At 44.7% G+C, this 19,197-nt stretch overlaps 1 protein-coding gene and 1 long non-coding RNA gene across 4 annotated transcripts in view; one reads left to right on the top strand and one right to left on the bottom strand.

Moving 5' to 3' along the window:
- Window positions 1–19,197, bottom strand: part of LOC110256888 (uncharacterized) — a 77,722-nt gene that overhangs the window by 2,426 nt on the left and 56,099 nt on the right. The gene's annotated exons all lie outside the window — the stretch shown is intronic.
- NUGGC (nuclear GTPase, germinal center associated) overlaps window positions 1–19,197 on the top strand; it is a 44,350-nt gene that overhangs the window by 7,655 nt on the left and 17,498 nt on the right. For all 3 annotated transcript variants that reach the window (XM_084997772.1, XM_001928603.5, XM_084997773.1), the window contains exons 6-11: window positions 1,887–2,096; window positions 7,144–7,319; window positions 9,267–9,285; window positions 9,559–9,648; window positions 13,366–13,471; window positions 15,360–15,493. In XM_084997772.1, coding sequence (XP_084853898.1) covers window positions 1,887–2,096; window positions 7,144–7,319; window positions 9,267–9,285; window positions 9,559–9,648; window positions 13,366–13,471; window positions 15,360–15,493 — 735 coding nt within the window. The remainder of the gene's footprint in view (window positions 1–1,886; window positions 2,097–7,143; window positions 7,320–9,266; window positions 9,286–9,558; window positions 9,649–13,365; window positions 13,472–15,359; window positions 15,494–19,197) is intronic.

Here is a 19,197-nt window from a genome sequence, read left to right as displayed (position 1 = left end):
TTTTTAAAAATTTTTACTGAAGTATAGTTGATTTACAATGTTGTAATAATTTCTGCTGTACAACAAAGTGATTCAGTTATATATGTACACACATCCATTCTCTTTCAGATTCTTTTCACACATAGATTATCACAGAATTTTGGGTAGAGTTCTCTGTGCTGTACAGCAGGTCCCCATGGGCCAATTGTTCCATATACCTCAGTGTGCATATGCCAGTCCCAAACCCCCAGGCCATCCCTCTCCTCCACCTGTCCCTTTGGTAACCATAAGTTTGTTTTCAAAGTCTGTGAGCCTGTCTCTGTTCTGCAAATAAGTTCATTTGTATCCCCCCCCCCTTTTCTTAGACTCCACATATGGATATTATAATTAAAACAAATTATGTTCCTAATATCTAAATCATAGACAAAGCATGTTTGAAGAAACCCGATGATTACAAAACTGGTTACTTTATCTGAATACACACAGCTTACACAGAAGATGTCCATATCATATTCATTTCTTCACTTCTCTCTATTTGGAAATATTCCTTCCCAGTGTTACACATTTACCCATTGAAACAAAGGGAACAGAATTCCTGTCTCCATGAGTGAGGGCACCAATTCAGAGTTGGATCAAGAGTGCTGGACTCAGACAAGGGAATCTGAGTTCACCTCCCAGTGCCTTGTCTTGATCAGCCTACTGAGTTGAGCCCTTTTCTTAGAGAAAGCCCATGCTTTTTCTTCCATGTTGCCCTCATCGTATATCCTTTATTTTTCAGTCAAAATGTCTTGTATCAACCCCTCTCTCAAAACTTCTTTTATTTGATTAGAACTGATGAAATCCATTCCTCCCTACCCAGATTGCAACAAATCTCATGATTTAATCTCAACTCTTCTAAGAATGTACTTTGTCTTTCTTTCAGGACCATTCTCTAGATTTTTTTTTTAAATTTTGTCTTTTTGACTTTTTAGGGCTGCACCCATGGCATATGGAGGTTCCCAGGCTAGGGGTCAAATTGGAGTTGTAGCCTCTGACCTATGCCACAGACACAGCAACGTGGGATCTGAGCCGTGTCTGCGACCTACACCACAGCTCACGGCAACTCCAGATCCTTAACCCACTGAGCGAGGCCAGGGATCGAACCCACAACGTCATGGTTCCTAGTTGGATTCATTTCTGCTGCACTACGACAGGAACTCCTAGATATTTATTAACAAGGATGACCATCTATCCCAAATCTTCTGTCCCCTGAAATATCCCAGGAGAGACCTGGCTAATGGCATGACTGTGTCCTTGTCCCAAGATACGTGTAGGGAAAACCAGTAGGCTGAGAATGATTCTCCATCTCACCCAGCACCATCAAAAAATCCTAGAAATGCCTACATGTCAAGATGTTTTTGGTAACTTGGAAGATACATTTTAAAAACCTTTTTAAAGATAAACTTCAGACCAATTTTTAACTCGGAAAATATGGTCACCATCTCCCTATCGATTTCCCGCAGTTGGGGCTTTCTGGTGTCTAAAGTGTTCCTGTTAGCCGTGTGGGAAGGGTCCTCGCTCTCTAAAATTTAGACTATTGCATATGGCTTACATTAATTTTAGAACTGAAATGGAATTTAGAAGAGAAAATCTTTATCCTGTGAAGCTATGACTCTCCTGAAGCCCCTCCTACCTGACTTTGATTTCTCCATCTGCCAGTTAAGGAGCTTGAACTTCCTCCTCTCCAGTGTCCTTTCTGGTTCTGAGTCTAGACCTTTCCAGGCTAGGTCACAGCCCTCCTGGTGCCTGTTGCCCAGTGTTGCTTTTTATGTGACTCGGTGTACCTTCGATGAACCTGAATCACAGCCCATGCAGGGTAGAAGCACTGGGAGAATGTCTGGTGTATGACCTTAGCCTTCTTCTTTTAGGCAGAAGAGCTGTCTGTCAAGCTGGATCCCTACATCCGAACTCAGAGGAGGGGCTGGGCTGGAGGACCAGATGAGACACAAATCTGGCCCTTGATCAAACTTGTGGAAGTGACCCTTCCCAAGTCAGAGCTGATTCCAGAAGGAGTGGTGCTGGTGGACATCCCAGGCACAGGAGACTTTAACAGCAAGAGGGACGAGATGTGGAGAAAGGTGAGTCTGTTTCTTATGGCTTAGGCCCTTTCCCCTCATCTCCAGCACCCTTTTGAAAGCAGGAAAGAATGCCCATCTTTCAGCTTCAGGGATTTTAGGAGCTCACTGGAGTTAAATTCTTCCACATTTGAAACCTCCGGCCAGTGGCAGGATAGGGGTAGCCAGAGAAACTTGGGAGGGAGGAATCATGGGGTGGGCCTGGTCACTGGAACAAGAGTATGTGGCATATGAGAAGGGCCAGCCTTGGAGTGACCCAAGAGTGAGCCAAGGAGACAAGCCCCGAGCTGGGAATGGAGCCCAAGATTTGGGTACAAAGCAGAGAGGCGAACAACTGTACATCAAAGAACCAGGAGGCTGTTCCCTTGCTTGGCTATAAGGAATAGAAACTCACTAAAGCAATCCCAAGTTAAGAGGGGTTAATCTAAAGGATATCAAAGAATCTCAGACCCTATCAGGGCCACCTGTCAGGACAGAAGCAGCTATTTTCTCACTCATCCTATGCCTGGTCTCTTGTGACCCTGTTTCCCCTTGTGGGTCTCTCTGCAGAGTCCGCTTCTCTCTTGGCTTTGTCTTCTAGCCATTAGAACCCATGCGGTGGAACCAGACCACCTGAGCCCTGTCTCTAAATAACATTGCAGTTCATGTGCCTATGACTGTCCAGTGATAGTCTTGATGTCTTGAGCTCAAATTCCTCAGGAAGAAAATCTGATCAGTTACTGCCCAGCTAATGGATCAGCTCTCCCTGGATTAAGTGTCCATCCCTAGTGCAATCAGCTGTAGCTGAAGGCGGTGGTTGAGATGAAAGTAGGTAGGGATTCAATTCCCAGCAAATGGAGCATGAGCTGATCAGGACCCCTAGATGTCTCTGCAGCCAGGGAGTTAAGTATGAGGGTAGTTTGACCTGAACCTAGTGATAGGAGACTGGAGGATTTTTAAGACTTTGTCTCTTTGTTAGTTTGTTTTCCATTCCTCAAACACACACACTATGAAAGACAATGTACTAAGCACTGAGAATGCAAAGATTGTAGCTAATAATAATAATCACAGCTGAGCCAATTTTATAGCTAATAACCCAGGCAAGAAGGCTTGAGGCCTCTCTGCTGTCAACCCCTACTATGATAAACATCACAAAATGAAAAGTGAATGCAAAGATATAGAACATGACCTTTTATGTTAAGAAGCGTGTGTGTGTGTGTGTGTGTGTGTGTGTGTGTGTGTGTGTATCTGATGCTTGTCAAAGCACAGCAAAAGCCAGATCCTGCCTTCTGGAAGGATACACACCCAACTGTTAACAGTTGTTAACAGTCCTACCACTCTTTACTGATACATTTCTGTATTGTTTGTCTATTTTGTGTGACCTTGTGTTACCTTTACATCTAAAAAGCCAAAAGCAAGATGAAACAATGTTGAGAAGTAAAGTCTTCCCTCAAGGGACTTAGAGTCTAACAGGAGAGATAAAACATGCAGAGGACTAAATATGTGGCAGAAAGTGAGTAGGAGAAGGACAAGGAACTATGAGCCCCAAAAGTAGAAATTACCTCCAACTAGAAAGCTCGTTCCCTTGACAAACACCTACTGAGCTTCTATTCAATTTTGCAATAGGTTCCTGATGAATGGAGGTGAAGTCCTTGCCCTTGGAAGACTCAGTGTCCAGGAGGGAGGAAACATACTAATTACCAAACCCTATTACTTAAAAATGAGAGTGCAGGGCAATGACTTTGGAGGTGGGCAAGGCTTCAGAGAGGACAGTAAGCCCAGCCTCTACCAGGTGGAAGTGGGTCCCCTGAGCACCATCCCAGGCCAGAGAGCAGCATTAGCCGAGTCTTCCCTAGATGGCTAAGGGAACAGGGGCTAGGGAAGTGGGGGATGTAGTGGAGAGACGCACAGAAGCCAAGCCTGGAAAAGATGGGCTTTGAGACCATACTTCCTGGAGATGCTCAAAGGACAGGGATGCTTGAGAGAGAAAGAAAGGGCATCTTAGGCCAAAGGAGTCAGGAGTGCAGGCAGGAGGAAATATGGAGCACAGGACCAGAGCTGGAAGGGACTGGGAGGGAGGGCCAGTGTCTATGAGTCATGGTCAGCGCAGCAGTTGCAAAAAATTCATCGCAGGACCATTGCTTCTCTGTTATATGCAGATTTTAAGTTCAGCTGATTTGCACCAAATGAATGACTTGCAGGCTGGGTGAGCTTTGTGACTGTGGTTTCCAACAAAGATCAGAATGACAGCTTATAGATAATCAGCCTATGCACTGGTTTTACAGATGAGCAAATGTAGGCTCAGAGACAGGAAGTCACTTGCTCAAGACCACACAGCTTCTAAGTGGCAGAATTTGAACTGGAGAGCAGGCTCCTGCCTTCCCCACGAGGCTCTCCTTTTCACCCCCAGGCTGGCCCCTAACAGTTCTTTAAGATGGAGGCAGTCCCAGCATCTTTCCCCCGGTGGTCTGCTCAGGCCTGGCAGGAGAGCCTTTGTTTCTGGGGGGTCTCAGCCATTGGATCAGAATTGCCAACCTCTGATAGTTCCAGGCCAGGTCTGGAGAGCCACAGCCCAGGAAGGTGGCCGGCCTCTCTCACAGGATGGAGCCATGGCTGCTGCCAGTTCACATACACTGGGCAGCATATCAAAGGCACTGCAAACAGAGGAGCCAGCAGATCTGGCTCAGAACATCAGGCGGTGACAGTTCCCAGCCTGCTGTGCTTGGCCTCCACTGCCCTGCATTCTTGTGGTTTTGAGATAGTCCCTCACAAAAAGTCACTCAAGACTCCCCTCTCCGGAGGGGTGGGTGGAGGAGGAAGAGCCTTTGCCTGTTTCTCCAGCTGCCAGCGGCACATCCAAAACCCCTATGAACTCAGACATCCCCTGTGCTGCCACTTAGGAGTCACCAGACCTCTTCAGGCCTATCTATCTCATTGTAGGAGGGAGAAGGGTGGGGGTAGTGGGGGGTGGGGAGGGGGACGTCCCACCCCCTCCCAAGTCCAGTGGCTCTTGTCTTACTGGTTGGCTTTATTTGCTGTTCTCTGTCACTCCAACTTGACCTAATCCAGGAAATCAGGAGCTTTGTGTAGGGCCTGAAATTTAACCACTGCAACCTTTATGATTGCAATCTTCTCTTATTAATAAACATTTATTAAGCACCTGTAGCTTACCAGGACCAGGGGAACATAAAGGTGAAAGAGGCCCTGCCCTCAAGGAGCAGGAGCAGCCTGTATCTTCTACAACCTGATGGACTAGCTTGAGGTTTCCCTAAATTGGTCAGGATTTGCCAAGTGGGAAGGAGGAATTTGTTTTATTTTCCTGCCAGATTTAAGTCTATCCATGTAGAGAGGAGGTTCAGACCTGGAGTTGTGTGGCTTTAAGCTGGTTCTTTGCCTCTTGGGACCTATTATGCGCCTTCCCGGTAAAACAAAGAAGTTGGTTTGACACTAGAGATTCCTGGGCAAGGGGTGGTGATGGAGCAGGTGAGGAGTCCAAACCCTTCCCCACCCCCGCCATATTCAACAAAAGCAGTTCTTTTTTTTTTTTTTTTTTTTGTATTTTTAGGGCAGCACCCTCAGCATATGGAGGTTTCCAGGCTAGGGGTCGAATCAGAGCTTTAGCTGCCGGCCGCAACCACAGCTGCAGCAATGCCAGAACCGAGCCACGTCTGCAACCTACATCACAGCTCATGGCAACACCGGATCCTTAACTCACTGAGTGAGGCCAGGGATCAAACCTGCATCCTCATGGATACTAGTCAGATTCATTTCCACTGAGCCACGATGGAAACTCCAAAAGCAGTTCTAGTTTTAAAAATCCAGTTTGGCAATTGGAATCCTTCCAAAGATTTCATTTGAAAAAGGCTCTATTGCTAAAAACAAGTTTGAAACCCCCCTGCTCTAGGTCAAGCTTTCTCAGTCTCAGTGCTTTTGGCACTGGCGGGTAGGGGGCAGAGAATTCTTGGTTGTAGGGGCCAGACTTGGGCTTTGTAGGATATTCAGTAGCCTTCAGAGCCTCACCCACTAGTGTCCCCCAAGTCAAAACAGTTCAACATATCTCCAGACATTGCCAAATGTCCTCTGGGGTCAATAGATAAGAAGTATAAAGCAGAGAATGAATGAATTAGCAACTCACACACTTATTCCTTTCTGTGCAAAGTGCCATTCTGAGGAGTCCTAAATAGACTCAATCCTGAAGCTGGACCAGCTTTTCATTTATATAGAGATACTAGGCAAGTGAAACAATAAAGTAAGAGAAATGTCACAAGGCAACATACGATTTCTTGTCTCCTGAAAGTAGCATATTTGGTAAAGCATTAACATATGCTTTAAATGTTGTTAATTTCATATTCCTTGGCCTTTGCAACTTGAAGCACATGGTTTCTGGCTCCCTGCTGCCATCGGGTGGCAGTGTGCTGAATATTCAGGGGTAATCAGACCTCAAAATGATGCCCTGGGGTTAGATGCATGACTAGTTCTGGAAAAACAATTTCCCCTAGAGAACAGCTGAGGTAAGTCAAGCCAGTGATGGATCTGAGACTGGAGGTCTGATTTCTTGAATTCTATCAATGACTAATGTCGCAAACATCTATGAAGCCTCTCGTATGGGCCAAGAACCATGCTCGAGGTGATGTGGATTCCAAGCTGAAGGGAGCAGCCCCTTCCCATCAGGTACCTCACTATCCATGTGGGAGGGGGGCAGAGTGGCGACTCTGTACCATCACTCTATCTGAAAAGTACTATGGCAGGTAAATCCAGGTGCTGTAGGGTGCAGGGGAGGGGGTGGTTACCCTGTGCCCGAGTGGCCCTTCATAGCCTCGAAGGGCAAGTGGAGGTCAAGCAAAGGTCATGGCAAGTGCAAAGGTGCCTAGAGATAGACGGGCAATTTACATCTAAGAAAGCCCAAGAAGCTCATAAAGCCAGTGCGTGGAGAGCGCAGTGAGGAGCGGTGAGAGGTGGGGCTGGAGGGGGGTAGGGCAAGCATGGAGGGCACATGACACGTGAAGGAGGCATGTTCTGTGAAACTGAGCCATTCTTATACTCTTAAACATGCTGTGGTCATGTTTCACAGACCATTGATAAATGCTCGGTGATCTGGGTCATCAGTGACATTGAAAGAGTGTCTGGAGGGAGAGCCCACGAAGACCTTCTCAACGAGAGCATCAAAGCCTGCCAGAGGGGGTTCTGCAGGGACGTGGCCCTGGTTGTCACCAAGACTGACAAGCTCCACTTGCCAGAATATCTAAGGTACCGTCATGGGCTTGTAGGGAGGAGGGCTTTCCTCCATGGGTCGCAACTGCCACCGACTACGATGACGCCATACCTAGACCTTTGACCCATGGGCATTTTGGACCTAGGTAAGTGGTTGTCGGGGCTGAAAAAGAAGGCTGGAGGACCTCCTGGGGTAGGTTGTTTGGGGAATCTTCCAGAGTGGCTGCTTCATGCCCAACAGGCTGTGCTCTACACAGCTCCAGGGGCACCACCACTCACAAGTCCAAGGTGCAAAGAGTAGCTCCTGGGATGGACACCCCCCTGCAAGGATCTGGGAAGTGTAGACGCCCCACAGCTAGTGGGCACTTCCTGTGACACTGGCCCGGTACAGCTTGGAAGTGTCAGATTCTGTTTCAGATTTGCCTCCTCCTGAGATTTTAAACCGGTTTGGAGCAGGGTTCTAAGTTTCAGAACTTTGGCCAAAACTAAAAGCATTCTTAGAATCAGACTCTAACAAAAAATAATGGAAGGTAAGCATTTTAGAGTTTCATAAATGTTAATGTATGTTGTTGTCCATGCAGATCTCTGTTCCCCTGTGACTAGGATTGTAACTTATCTTCCATATTGGGGGGACCCTTTGAAAGTGAAAAGGGGTGTTAGTAACCTCTACAGAGGATCGGCAGGTAGAAACTGATCTGTACATGGGACATATGGTCGTGGGATCTACCCTTGTAGATGCTTCTCTGCTCTAATGAAAGCTTCTTCACCTGTTACATCTGCCATACCCCCTACACCCACTGAAACTCGAGTCTGCTATCTCCAGGAATTCACTAAGCAGAGAAAATATTCTCAGTGAAGAACTAGGCTAAGGCTTTTCCCCTAACTTCTTGCATTCATGGTCTAGGTGGGAATTTCAGCTGCATTATTTTTTCCCCTGCAATTCCATTCACCCCAACCCCTACCCCAGAATAGCATCACAAGCTCCACCTTCCAATGCCAGCTCTAAATCTGAGCATAATTCAATCGAATTGGTTAAGTGTTTATTGACTCTGTGGTAGGGGTAACAGATTCAGAAAGGCCTATTGCCTAGTCACTGAGGTCACCGTCTTAAAAGAGGGCGAAAATTCAAATCAACATATATACAAAACAAAAACAGATTCACAGATATAGAGAACAGACTTGTGGTAGCCAATGGGGAGGTGGGTCAGGGAGAGAAGGATTGGGATTAGCAGATTCAAACCAGTATATATAGGATGGATAAATAACAAGATTCTATGACATAGCACAGGGAACTATAGTCCATATCCTGTGCTAAAGCATGATGGAGAAGAATATGAAAAAAAAATGTGTATATGTATAACTGAGTCATTTTGCTGTACAGCAAGAACTAACATATTGTAAAGCAACTATACTGCAATCAAATTTTTAAAAAAGAGGGTGAAAGGTATTTTCATTGTGGCTCAGCAGAAACAAATCTGACTAGTATCCATGAGGACTCAGGTTTGATCCCCAGCCTGGCTCAGTGGGTTAAGGATCCAGTGTTGCCATGACCTGTGGTGTAGTTCATAGACACAACTTGGATCCCACGTTGCTGTGGCTGTGGCGTAGGCTGGTGGCTACAGCTCCAATTCGACCCCTAGCCTGGGAATATTCATATTTTTAAAAAGAGCCTAAAAAGAGGGTGAAATACTGTATGAGAGGGATGAGCAAAGTGCTATGGGATCCTGGAGAGTGATGGCTGCATTTTGATTGGGTCGGGGGCGGGGGGGTGAGGGCACAGAAAATTCCACCGATGATCAAACTTTGAGAAATTAAGATGCTTTTCTCAAATGGACATTGGAGGTGGATCAGAGAGAGAGAATTTGGACTGAAGAAGCAGCTTAGGAAGAGGCAAAAAGGCATGACTTTTACAATGCTTTTGGGGCAAGTCGAGACCACCGTAACACATCATGAGTTAAGTAACTGTTACATTTCTCATTTCAGGGAACGAAAAGTGGGAAATGTAAGTATGGACTGGTTATTTTTTCTTTTCTTTTTTTCTTTTTTAAAGCTAGATTATGGTATAACTGATAGACCAAAGACTGCACACAGTTAATGCAAACATCTTGATGAGTTTGAACTAGTTGTTTTTAAATGATATGCTTTATGATTAGTGTTGCATGATTTGAACATGCACACATTTGTCTGGGCCAAATGAAGACGTGCATTTTATCCGTGTATCCCTCTGGATAATCCTGGACTCTCTGCCATGCTGTTATTTCTTTTCACAATCCAGCCAGCTGTTCAAAGTCAGCGAGAGGCTGTTCTAGAAAGAAATGAAATGATAAAACTCCAGAAGAATAAAATCCTCAAGGAAAAACTAAAGGTGAGTTCACAGGTCCTTCTATGCCTTTTGCTGCTTTTCAACCACTCAGATTTTGAGTAACAAATGCCTTGTTGGTCTTATGGGGTAGCGTGGGCAAAAGGTTTGGAGTAGACAATTCAGATTTAACTTAGTCCTGTTGATTAATAACTTGGTGACCTTTGGCAGATTATCACATGTCGGGGTGTTGGTAGAGGAATGCAGAGGGGCTATGAGGGGGCTGGAGGGACGGTGGCGACACAGAGGAAGGATGCTGTAGTCAGTGCTGGTGGTTGGAGGAGGCCCTGTTGAGGAAAATGTCAGAGCAAACTTCTTAGCCTCTTGAGCAGAAATTTAAAGAACCAGTAGTCTTTTTTTTTTTTTTTTTGCTTTTTGGGGCCGCACCTGCAGCATATGGAAGTTCCCAGTCTAGGGGGTCCAATCGAAACTGTAGCTCCTAGCCTACAAGACAGCCACAGCAACGTGGGATCTGAGCCGCGTCTGTGACCTACACCACAGCTCATGGCAACAGTGGATCCTTAAACCAATGAGTGAGGCCAGGGATCGAACCTGCAACCTCATGGTTCCTACTGGGGTTTGTTATTGCTGAGCCGTGACAGGAACTCCTAGAACCAGTAGTCTTGAGGGAGGTGGAGAAGTAGGAGAGAGAGCATTTGAGACAGAGAGAAAGACATGATTGAAAAAAAAAACCTGTGTCACTCTGGGAACTATAGGCAAGAAGTTTGTTTGTTCATTTCTTTTGGCCATGGCCACACCACGTGGAAGTTGCCAGGCTAGGGATTGAACCTGTGCTATAGCAGCGATGGGAGTCACAGCAGTGACAATGGCGACCCTTAATCTGCTGAGCCACCAGGGAGCTCCTAGGCAAGTAGTTTTGAATGGTTCAGCAAGAACGTATGCAGTGTTGGGAGATAAGACCTGAGCTCTATTTTTCAAGCTTGAGTAATTGTTCTATGGGAATCTTGGTGTTTTCTTAAACTATTTTCATTATTCCGTCACTAAAATAGATAGCAAACATAAAGCTCCTCCCTCGGCTAGTCTTATGCAACTATAAAACCAAAACTGATTTTAAGATTAAAAACAAACAAAATAACCTAAGTGTTACAGCACAGTTAACATAATGTGGCAGATGGGATGCTTTCGCTGAAACTAAATCTTCAATGCTAGGTTTAATTGTAAAAGCACATGGCCTTATGTCCAGTTCTGAACTGAACTGTTTTCTGTATTTTAACTAATTATATTGATGCAGAAAAATGTCTGGTGTACAATGTGGAAATGGAAATTTCAAAGCTTTTGTTTCTCATTCTGAATAATCAGGTCTCATTCTTAAGCCAAAGTCTTCTACCAAGTAATTCCTGAATGCCGGTTTTAATGAGGCAGTAACTCAGTAAAGCTGTTCTTATTCTCTTTAATTGTTCTTGTTGGCATTAAAGAACTATGCATCCTATGAGAACCTAATTATAGTGTTTCTGGAAGCAGAAACATAAAATACCTCAAAACACAATTCACAATTGTATTTATTGCTACTAAGTGTGGCAAATTGATGGATATGAGAGGGTCTCAGCAACCATACTTCAGCTTGCAGGGTGGTGACCGTGGTTCTGACTGTTATGGCACAAGTTCTCTTGAGTTCTGCATTTCTTCCCCTCTGCTGGCTATGTAATGCCTTCATTCTCTAACCACTTTATTTCCGTCAGAATTACTGTGAAATCTTTACTTGTTCTGCAGGCCTTCATTTGGAGCACATTTCATTTCAATCATAGAAAACACGAGGCAGAAGTTCATTATATGGTTCAAATAGATGTCTGTGGTTGTATACATATTTGTCTTTTGTCTTTTTAGGGCCACACCTGCAGCATAGGGGGGTCCCCAGAGAAGGGTCAAATTGGAGCTAGAGCAGCCAGCCTACACCACAGCCACAGCAACGCAGGATCCGAGCCGCGTCTGTGACCTACACCACAGCTCACCGCAACACCAGATCCTTAACCCACTGAGCGAGGCCAGGGATCGAACATGCGTCCTCATGGATTCTAGTCACGTTTGTTAACCACTGAGCCACTACGGAAACGCCAGGTTTTTTAATTATAAAAATGAAAAAGAAGAAAAAACGTGATAAGAAAAAGTACAACTCTTGGGACTACACTTGTCTATCTCAATTTGGAAACAGTCATTTTAGCAAGGTGATTCTCTCAAGCAGTATGGAGAATGGAGGATATAGAAAGGGGCCAGTGAAGACTGGATGTAGAGACCAGTGGGAAGCTTCTTGTGTAATCCAGGTGGTGTTAAAGAAGAGAAGTGATAAGAGCCTGAGCTAGGCGGTGACTATAAACATAGAGGAGATGCATTCAAGAGTTAATAGGGATCCATGGGTCTGGATGACTCACTGCATGTGGCAGGTAAAAGAGAGCTGGGTTTTGATGTTCCCAGGCATGTCTTTTGAGCTGATTATTATATGGCATTTTGCCTTTGCTCTAGTGAACGCTTAAAGAAAACCTACCCTGGAGTTCCCATTGTGGCTCAGTGGAAACGAATCCAACTAGTGACCGTGAGGTTGCAGGTTTGATCCCTAGCCTCGCTTAGCGGGTTAGGAATCCAGTGTTGCCCTGAGCTGTGATGTAGGTTGCAGGTGCAGCTCCAATCCCATGTGGCTGTGGCTGTGGCTGTGGCTGGCAGCTGTAGCTCCATTCAACCCCTAGCCTGGGAATCTCCCTATGCCATAGGTGTGGCCCTATAAAAAGCAAAAAAAAAAAAAAAAAAAAAAAAGAAAGAAAAGAAAACCTACCCTACTGCTCCTGCATGCCTCTCCTTCAATCTCCATGGCTACTGCACTCACACTTCTGACCCCAGATGTGGGGGGGGGTTCCCCCCATCAGACAATTTGCTGACAGCAGCTGAGTGTCCTACAGTTTAACTCAATTTGACACTGCCTACCTGGAGATAACATCAGATCCCACAGGTTAAGGGCTTCGGGCCACAAGGCTGCCCCCCACTTTAAATACCAGTCACAAGTAGTAGGTCCCCAGGTCACCCACAACTCCTGTCTGACTTGGCTATGAATCGGTTCCCATGACCTCCTTGCCCCTGGATTCCATTATTTGCTAGAACGGCTCACAAAACTCAGGGAAAGTTACTCACATTTACCAGTTTATCACATAATAAAGGATATGATAAAAGATGAACTGCCTGATGAAGAGCTACATAGGGGGAAGTGTGGGAGGGTCCCCAATGCAAGTGCGTCTGTCCCTGTGGAGTTGGGGTGCATCATCCTCCCAGAGCTTCCACCAGCCTGGAAGCTCTCTGGACCCTGTACTGTTGGGATTTTATGGAGCTTCATCACACAGACAATTATTAACTCTACTTCCAGCTCCTCCCCCCGCAGCTTCACCCCTGGTCTGAAGAATGGGGGGAGGGGCCCTAGGAATTCCAAGGGATTTGAGAGCTCTGTGCTGGGAACTGGGGTCAAAGACTCAATTTTTAGAGTAGAAGATTCTCCCGGCATCTCTGTTTATTTGGGGTTTAGGAGCCCTGTGTCAGGAACTCAGGGCAGAGACCAAGAGATAGAGAATTAGAGAAATAAACAAATACAGATATCTCTCGTTTTTTTTTTTTTTTTTTGCAATATCTTATTGTTTTACTCAGTATGGGGCTCTTGTGAGGTCTGTGCACAGTTGCCTTTGCCACCTCTGAGTCCCTCTGTTCCCTGTGTGCCTTTCACTTCAGAGAAAACTGCCTGCTGACTCCAAGGTTCTGGAAGCCTCAGAGCTGGTGTACACAGTCAGTGCCCAGGAGTACTGGCAGCAGGCTGTCCTTGCCGAGGAGGAAACTGGTAATTTATATATATCACTACAATTCTCAGTCACTACAATTCTCAAGATGAAGCTTGGCACTCTGAATTTCCTGCTTTAGAACTTTCTGTGCCATACTTCCAGTTTGCTGCTTTCTGTACCTATGAGCAAATATATGCATATTTCTCTCAGTGTCGTTGGGGTGTCTGAGACTACAATTCCTCCCGCCTCCAAATCTTACTATGAGCTGTTATTTCCTCAGTGTTTGCCTTGGGAGCCCTGGCTCACCCAGTTCACTGAGCATCTGTGGCATGATTTGTCTTTTGGGGGTGTGTGTGGGGGGTCCAAGACATGGTCCCTTTCTTCAGAGAACTTGAAACTTGAGATGAAGAGCTCATACTAAGCCATGTGCAAAAATCAAAGTAAAAATAAGGCTTAGTTCGGTGATGCTCTGAGTACATAGCAGTTAAGAGAACCTAGAACCTGAGTGGCTGGGGCAGGCAGGGAAAGCTGGATGAGGGGCAGGAGCTGAGCTTGACCTTGATCTGAGCTGAAAATGGCTTAAAATGTCCACGTATTTCGCTGGACATGATGAATGCCAAAGGAGCTCAAGGAGCAAGAAGGTGTGCAAAGTTCCCCCAAATGGAGAGATGGCTTGAACAAGGATATAAAAGAAATAAACAGTATGGTACATGTGCAGAATAACATGGAAAATTTTCCACTTACAGGAATGATGGGGGAAAAGTAGTTTGGCATCTGATAGCTTTTAAGAAACAGGTAGCTAGGGCTAAGATAGCTTTCTTTTTTGTTCGTTTTTTTTAGGTTTTTTTTTTTTTAGGGCCGCACCCGAGGCATAAGGAGGGTCCCAAGCTAGGGGTCGAATCGGAGTGGTAGCCGCTGGCCTACACCAGAGCCACAGCAACATGGGATCCGAGCTGCATCTTTGACCTATACCACAGCTCACGGCAACGCCGGATCCTTAACCCACTGAGCAAGGCCAGGGATTGAACCCGCAACCTTATGGTTCCTAGTCAGATTCGTTTCCACTGAGCCATGATGGGAACTCCCTAAGATAGCTTTCCAATCTGGAATCCCACTTGTCAGAGGTCTTATCCTTTCTACCCAGCATGAGCTATTTTGATATTAATGGTTATTTGATACAGATAGAAAATTTTAGGGGGCCCAAAAAGCGGAGACTCCAGAAATGTGAGCCTCTTTGGTTCTGCTAGCCAGGTAACTACCAATCCAGAGGAAAGTGCCCATTTTTTAAACCAGCCTCCACTTTTCCATGTAGTTTCCACTAAATAAACGAATATGTATTACTGCTGATCTACCATTCACTGTTGCTGATCTTAGACTGGGGAAAATGGAAAGGTTGCCTTTGGGGGTACCTCACCCACATAGGACCTCAAATGACATTAATTCAGATTGCCATCCTGATATGCTAATTTTTACAAATTCTATTTACCACCAAGTCTGGCTTAAAATATATGTGTGTGTGTGTATGTGTGTGTGTGTGTGTAGTTGATTTATAATATATTAGTTTCAGGTGTGTAGCTAATAATATAATAATAATGTATTATTATATATTAATATAATATATTATTAATATAAATATAATTATTAATATATATTACACTATTGCAATATATAATATATATTATATATTGCAATAGTTTAATAGTATAATAGTATAGTATAATAGTATAATATAATAGTATAATATATAATTGTTATATAGTATAATATAATGTATAATATTTATATTTCAAATTCTCTTCTCCTTACATATTCTTCTTCACATTGTCTTCCTTCACAGGTTATTACAAAATACTGAATATAGTTCCCTGTGCTATTCAGTAGGTTCTTGTTGGTTATCTGTTTCAACTCTGGCCTTTTCACATTGTTTGTGCTGCCTGTGAATTCCAGAAATCCCCAAGTTAAGAGAATACATCCGGAGAAGGCTCTTGGATGAGAAGAGAAGGATGGTGACCAAGTATGTCACTGAAGCCTTTGGCCTATTGCTCCTGACAGATAGTTTCAACGGCCCGGACCACCTGCCGGTAGGTAGACACCTGGGCTGTGTGCCCTCTGCCCCCGGCCTGGGCGGAACACTCCCTCTTACTAAGTTAGAAAATTCACTTTCAATAATTCTTCTTTTCATACCAAACAAAGACCCTAAGCTCAGAGAATATAAAGAGAACAGGAAGATGATTTGAGGGGTTACCATTGTAATATTTGAGTAAAAAAAAAAAAGGAATAGTGTCTTACCTGGGACAGATGGACTGAGAGGAAAAGGTAAAAAGAGTCAGGCGTTATTTCCGCCCCTCCTGAGACTTGAATCAGGAGGAATGTGCTTCAGTGAAGGCAGGAGGGATGTGTCTACTTGTAGTGCGATAAGGCAGTTCTTAATTGTCTTAAAGAGGCGTGTGTGCACGAATAGTCCAAAAACCTTTCTTGTGCCTATAGACTTCCTGCATGGCCTGGGGCAGTCAAAGGCAATGCAGCATCATTACGTAATGTGAGAGGAAGGAAAGGAGGAGGGCCTTTCTGCAGAGTTAGATATTATCTTCACGGTCTAGAATGCAGGCCTTCTGAATAACCAGTAAAAAAATGACTTTTGATGTAGTAGTGGACAAATTTCTCTCTCCGATGGATGAGTTTTTCTTACCCTAAGATAAGAGGAATAAGCCACTAAATTAGAGGTTTGGGAGAGTTTGGGAGAAAAAATTGGGCTGGGATCAATCACCAACTGCATTGCTTCCTTGTGAGGGGCTGAATATGCAAATTAACAGGCGTTAAGAAAAAAACAGAACTCTGACCCATTGCCTGCAGCCACTGGCCTAGGAAACCAATCCTGATCCACAAACAAGGAACAGCTCAGGAAGCCGGCCTGCTCTACTTGTGGGAAGTTAGACTGTAATTTATAGTAACAATCCAAGAACTAAACAGTAACTTCTGTAACAACCAGCCCCAAATGGCCAGACCTTGGTTAATGATTGACCACTTCCCTGGTCTTCGTCCCTGCTTCCAACTGAGGACCAACGAAAGAAAAGACAAATACACCTTCTCATGGATCACACAGGGTCCCTGCTCCTAGGCAGCCACTTACTGCTGCCCATGCCCGTGGCCTCTGACAGGGGAACACGGGAGCTTTCCCACCGCTGGGCCTGCCATTGAGTGTCTGCCAAATGCAAGTGATGGCCACCAACTCCCCGGCTAGAGCAAGCTCTGAATTAATAGCCTTCATGGGTTCTCATTTGGTTCGTGTTTATTTCCACACTTACTGTCACCTACCAGATTTGTACGGGCACGCTGTCTGACTTCTTGTCACATAGACTGGGGAAGGGGCAGAGAAATGGTACCAGTAAGGCTGGTCCTGAGAATGTGGGACCTTGATCTGGGAGGGCGCTGTGGATGGTGTGCAGAGGCGGAGGGGAGGACCTGACTTCCATGCAAAAAGCAAGCAATGCTAACTGTCCAGGCAGGGTGGGTCAAATTCCACCTTTTTTTTTTTTTTTTTTTTTTGGTCTTTTTAGGGCTGCACATGCGGCATGTGGAGGTTCCCAGGCTAGGGGTTGAATCGGAGCTCCAGCTGCCACCCTATGCCACAACCACAGCAACACTAGATCCAAGCCCCATCTTTGACCTACACCACAGCTCATGGAAATGCCAGATCCTTAACCCACTGAGTGAGACCAGGAATCGAACCTGTGTCCTCATGGATGCTAGTCAGATTTGTTTCTGCTGAGCCATGATGGGAACTCCAATTTCACATTTAAAAAAAATTTTTTATTGTAGTTGATTTACGATGTTCTGCCAATTTCTGCTGTACAGCAAAGTGACCCAGACGTACATATATACATATATTCTTTTTCTCACATTATCCTCCATCACGTTCCATCACAATTGATTGGATATAATTCCCTGTGCTATACAGCAGGACCTCATTGTTTATCCACTACAAACACGATAGTTTGCATCTACTAACCCCAAACTTCCATTCCATCCCTCTTCCCCTCATCCCAAAGGCAACCACAAGTCTGTTCTCCAAGTCCATGATTTTCTCTTCTGTGGGAAGGTTCCTTTGTGCCCTATATTAGGTTCAGATATAAGTGATATCATGTGGTATTTGTGTTTCTCTTTCTGACTTACTTCACTTAGTATGAGTGTCTCTAGTTCCATCCATGTTGCTGCAAATGGCATTATTTTGTTCATTTTATGGCTGAGTAGTTTCCATTGTGTGTATATACCACATCTTCATCCATTCATCTGTTGAAAATGTCCACGTTTTAATTTTATTTATTTTATTATTTTTCTTTTTAAGGCTGCACCCACAGAATATGGAGGTTACATGCTAGGGGTCAAATCACAGCTGTAGCTGCAGGCCTACACCACAGCCACAGCAATCCCAGACCCAAGCTGCGTCTACGTACTACGCCGCAGCTTGTAGCAACACTGGATCCTTAACTCACTGAACAAGACCAGGGACTGAACCCACATCCTCATGGATACTAGTTGGGTTCTTAATTCACCACTGAGCCACAACAGGAACTCCAAATGTTCACATTTTAGAAATTCTATATAAAAGTGATATTATAGGAGTTCCTGTCGTGGCTCAGAGGTTAATGAACCTGACTAGGATCCATGAGGATGCGGATTCAATCCCTGGCCTTGCTCAGTGGGTCAAGGATCTAGCATTGCCATGAGCTATGGTGTAGGTCGCAGATGTGGCTCGGATCTGGTGTCACTGTGGTGTGGTGCAGGCCGGCAGCTGTAGCTCCAATTGGACCCCTAGCCTAGGAACCTCCATATACCACGGGTATGGCCCTAAAAAGAAAAAATAAGGTGACATTATAGCAAAAGATTCACTCTCTTTTTCATTACACTCCTTATTCCTTGTTTTGGTTCTAGTTTTGTGTGAGAAAGAAAGAAAAAAAAAAAATCCTCCTGGAATCTGAGATTTTCTTATTTGACTTTTGTCCTCTGAAATACTAGCAAAGAGTTTGACATTCTAACTTCCCAGACAAATTCTTTGGGGTGAAAGTTGCCTCTCTGCCCAGCAAAAGATTGCTTTTGGAAGTGCCAATGGAAAACAAATCAGATGTGGTGCCGTGTGTGGTTGGTTTATTTTATAAACGCCAGGACAAAGCCTCTTGCAATCGAAGTTGGAGCATGATGTTGGAGGTGCGGCCCATGTAGGGGCTCAGCCCCGCTTTTGCAGCCAGTCGTCAGGCGACAGAAGACGCAGAGGAGGAGGGTGCCTGGCACTTCTCCGACAGCCATTTAGAGGGACTGCCAGCAGCTTTCCTCAAAATTCTTTGGCTTCAGATATCCGTCTCAGTCTAAGTTCTTTGATGGAAAGTTGGAAGGCGAGAGTTTTGTCAGGTCCTCTGCCTTCTGAAAAAAAAAAAAAATCAAACCTAAAAATGGATGGGATGGATCCTTTTTCAAGATTGTGACTCAAATTAAAAATTTTACTTTGGAGAGTTAGTGATTTTAAATGAACAGGAATCCAGTCTTTATTTTTAAGAATCAGTGGGAAGTTAAGACAACCTCAATGTTGAATGAGTCCTGCATTTGGTTATAGTAGATGCCAGCCTTACTGCTCTTTTATTTCCATCCCTTCTCTTTCTTATCACTCTTTTGCCTCTTTAACATGGATTTGTTGAGAGTGAGACTCTGTGAGAATCATGCCCCTAGAGTTTCTTTTCATGACGTCTTTCTTATTTCATGTTCATCACCAGTGACACCACAAACTTCAAAG

Source organism: Sus scrofa, chromosome 14 (genome assembly GCF_054392235.1).
Source record: "Sus scrofa isolate SSC_HxYL_T2T_F1_AM1 chromosome 14, Sscrofa_HxYL_maternal_Yorkshire_Landrace_v2.0, whole genome shotgun sequence".
In the NCBI taxonomy this organism is placed as follows: domain Eukaryota; kingdom Metazoa; phylum Chordata; class Mammalia; order Artiodactyla; family Suidae; genus Sus; species Sus scrofa.
Note: the sequence above shows the minus strand (reverse complement) of the source record. Positions and strands in the feature narration are given on the sequence as shown.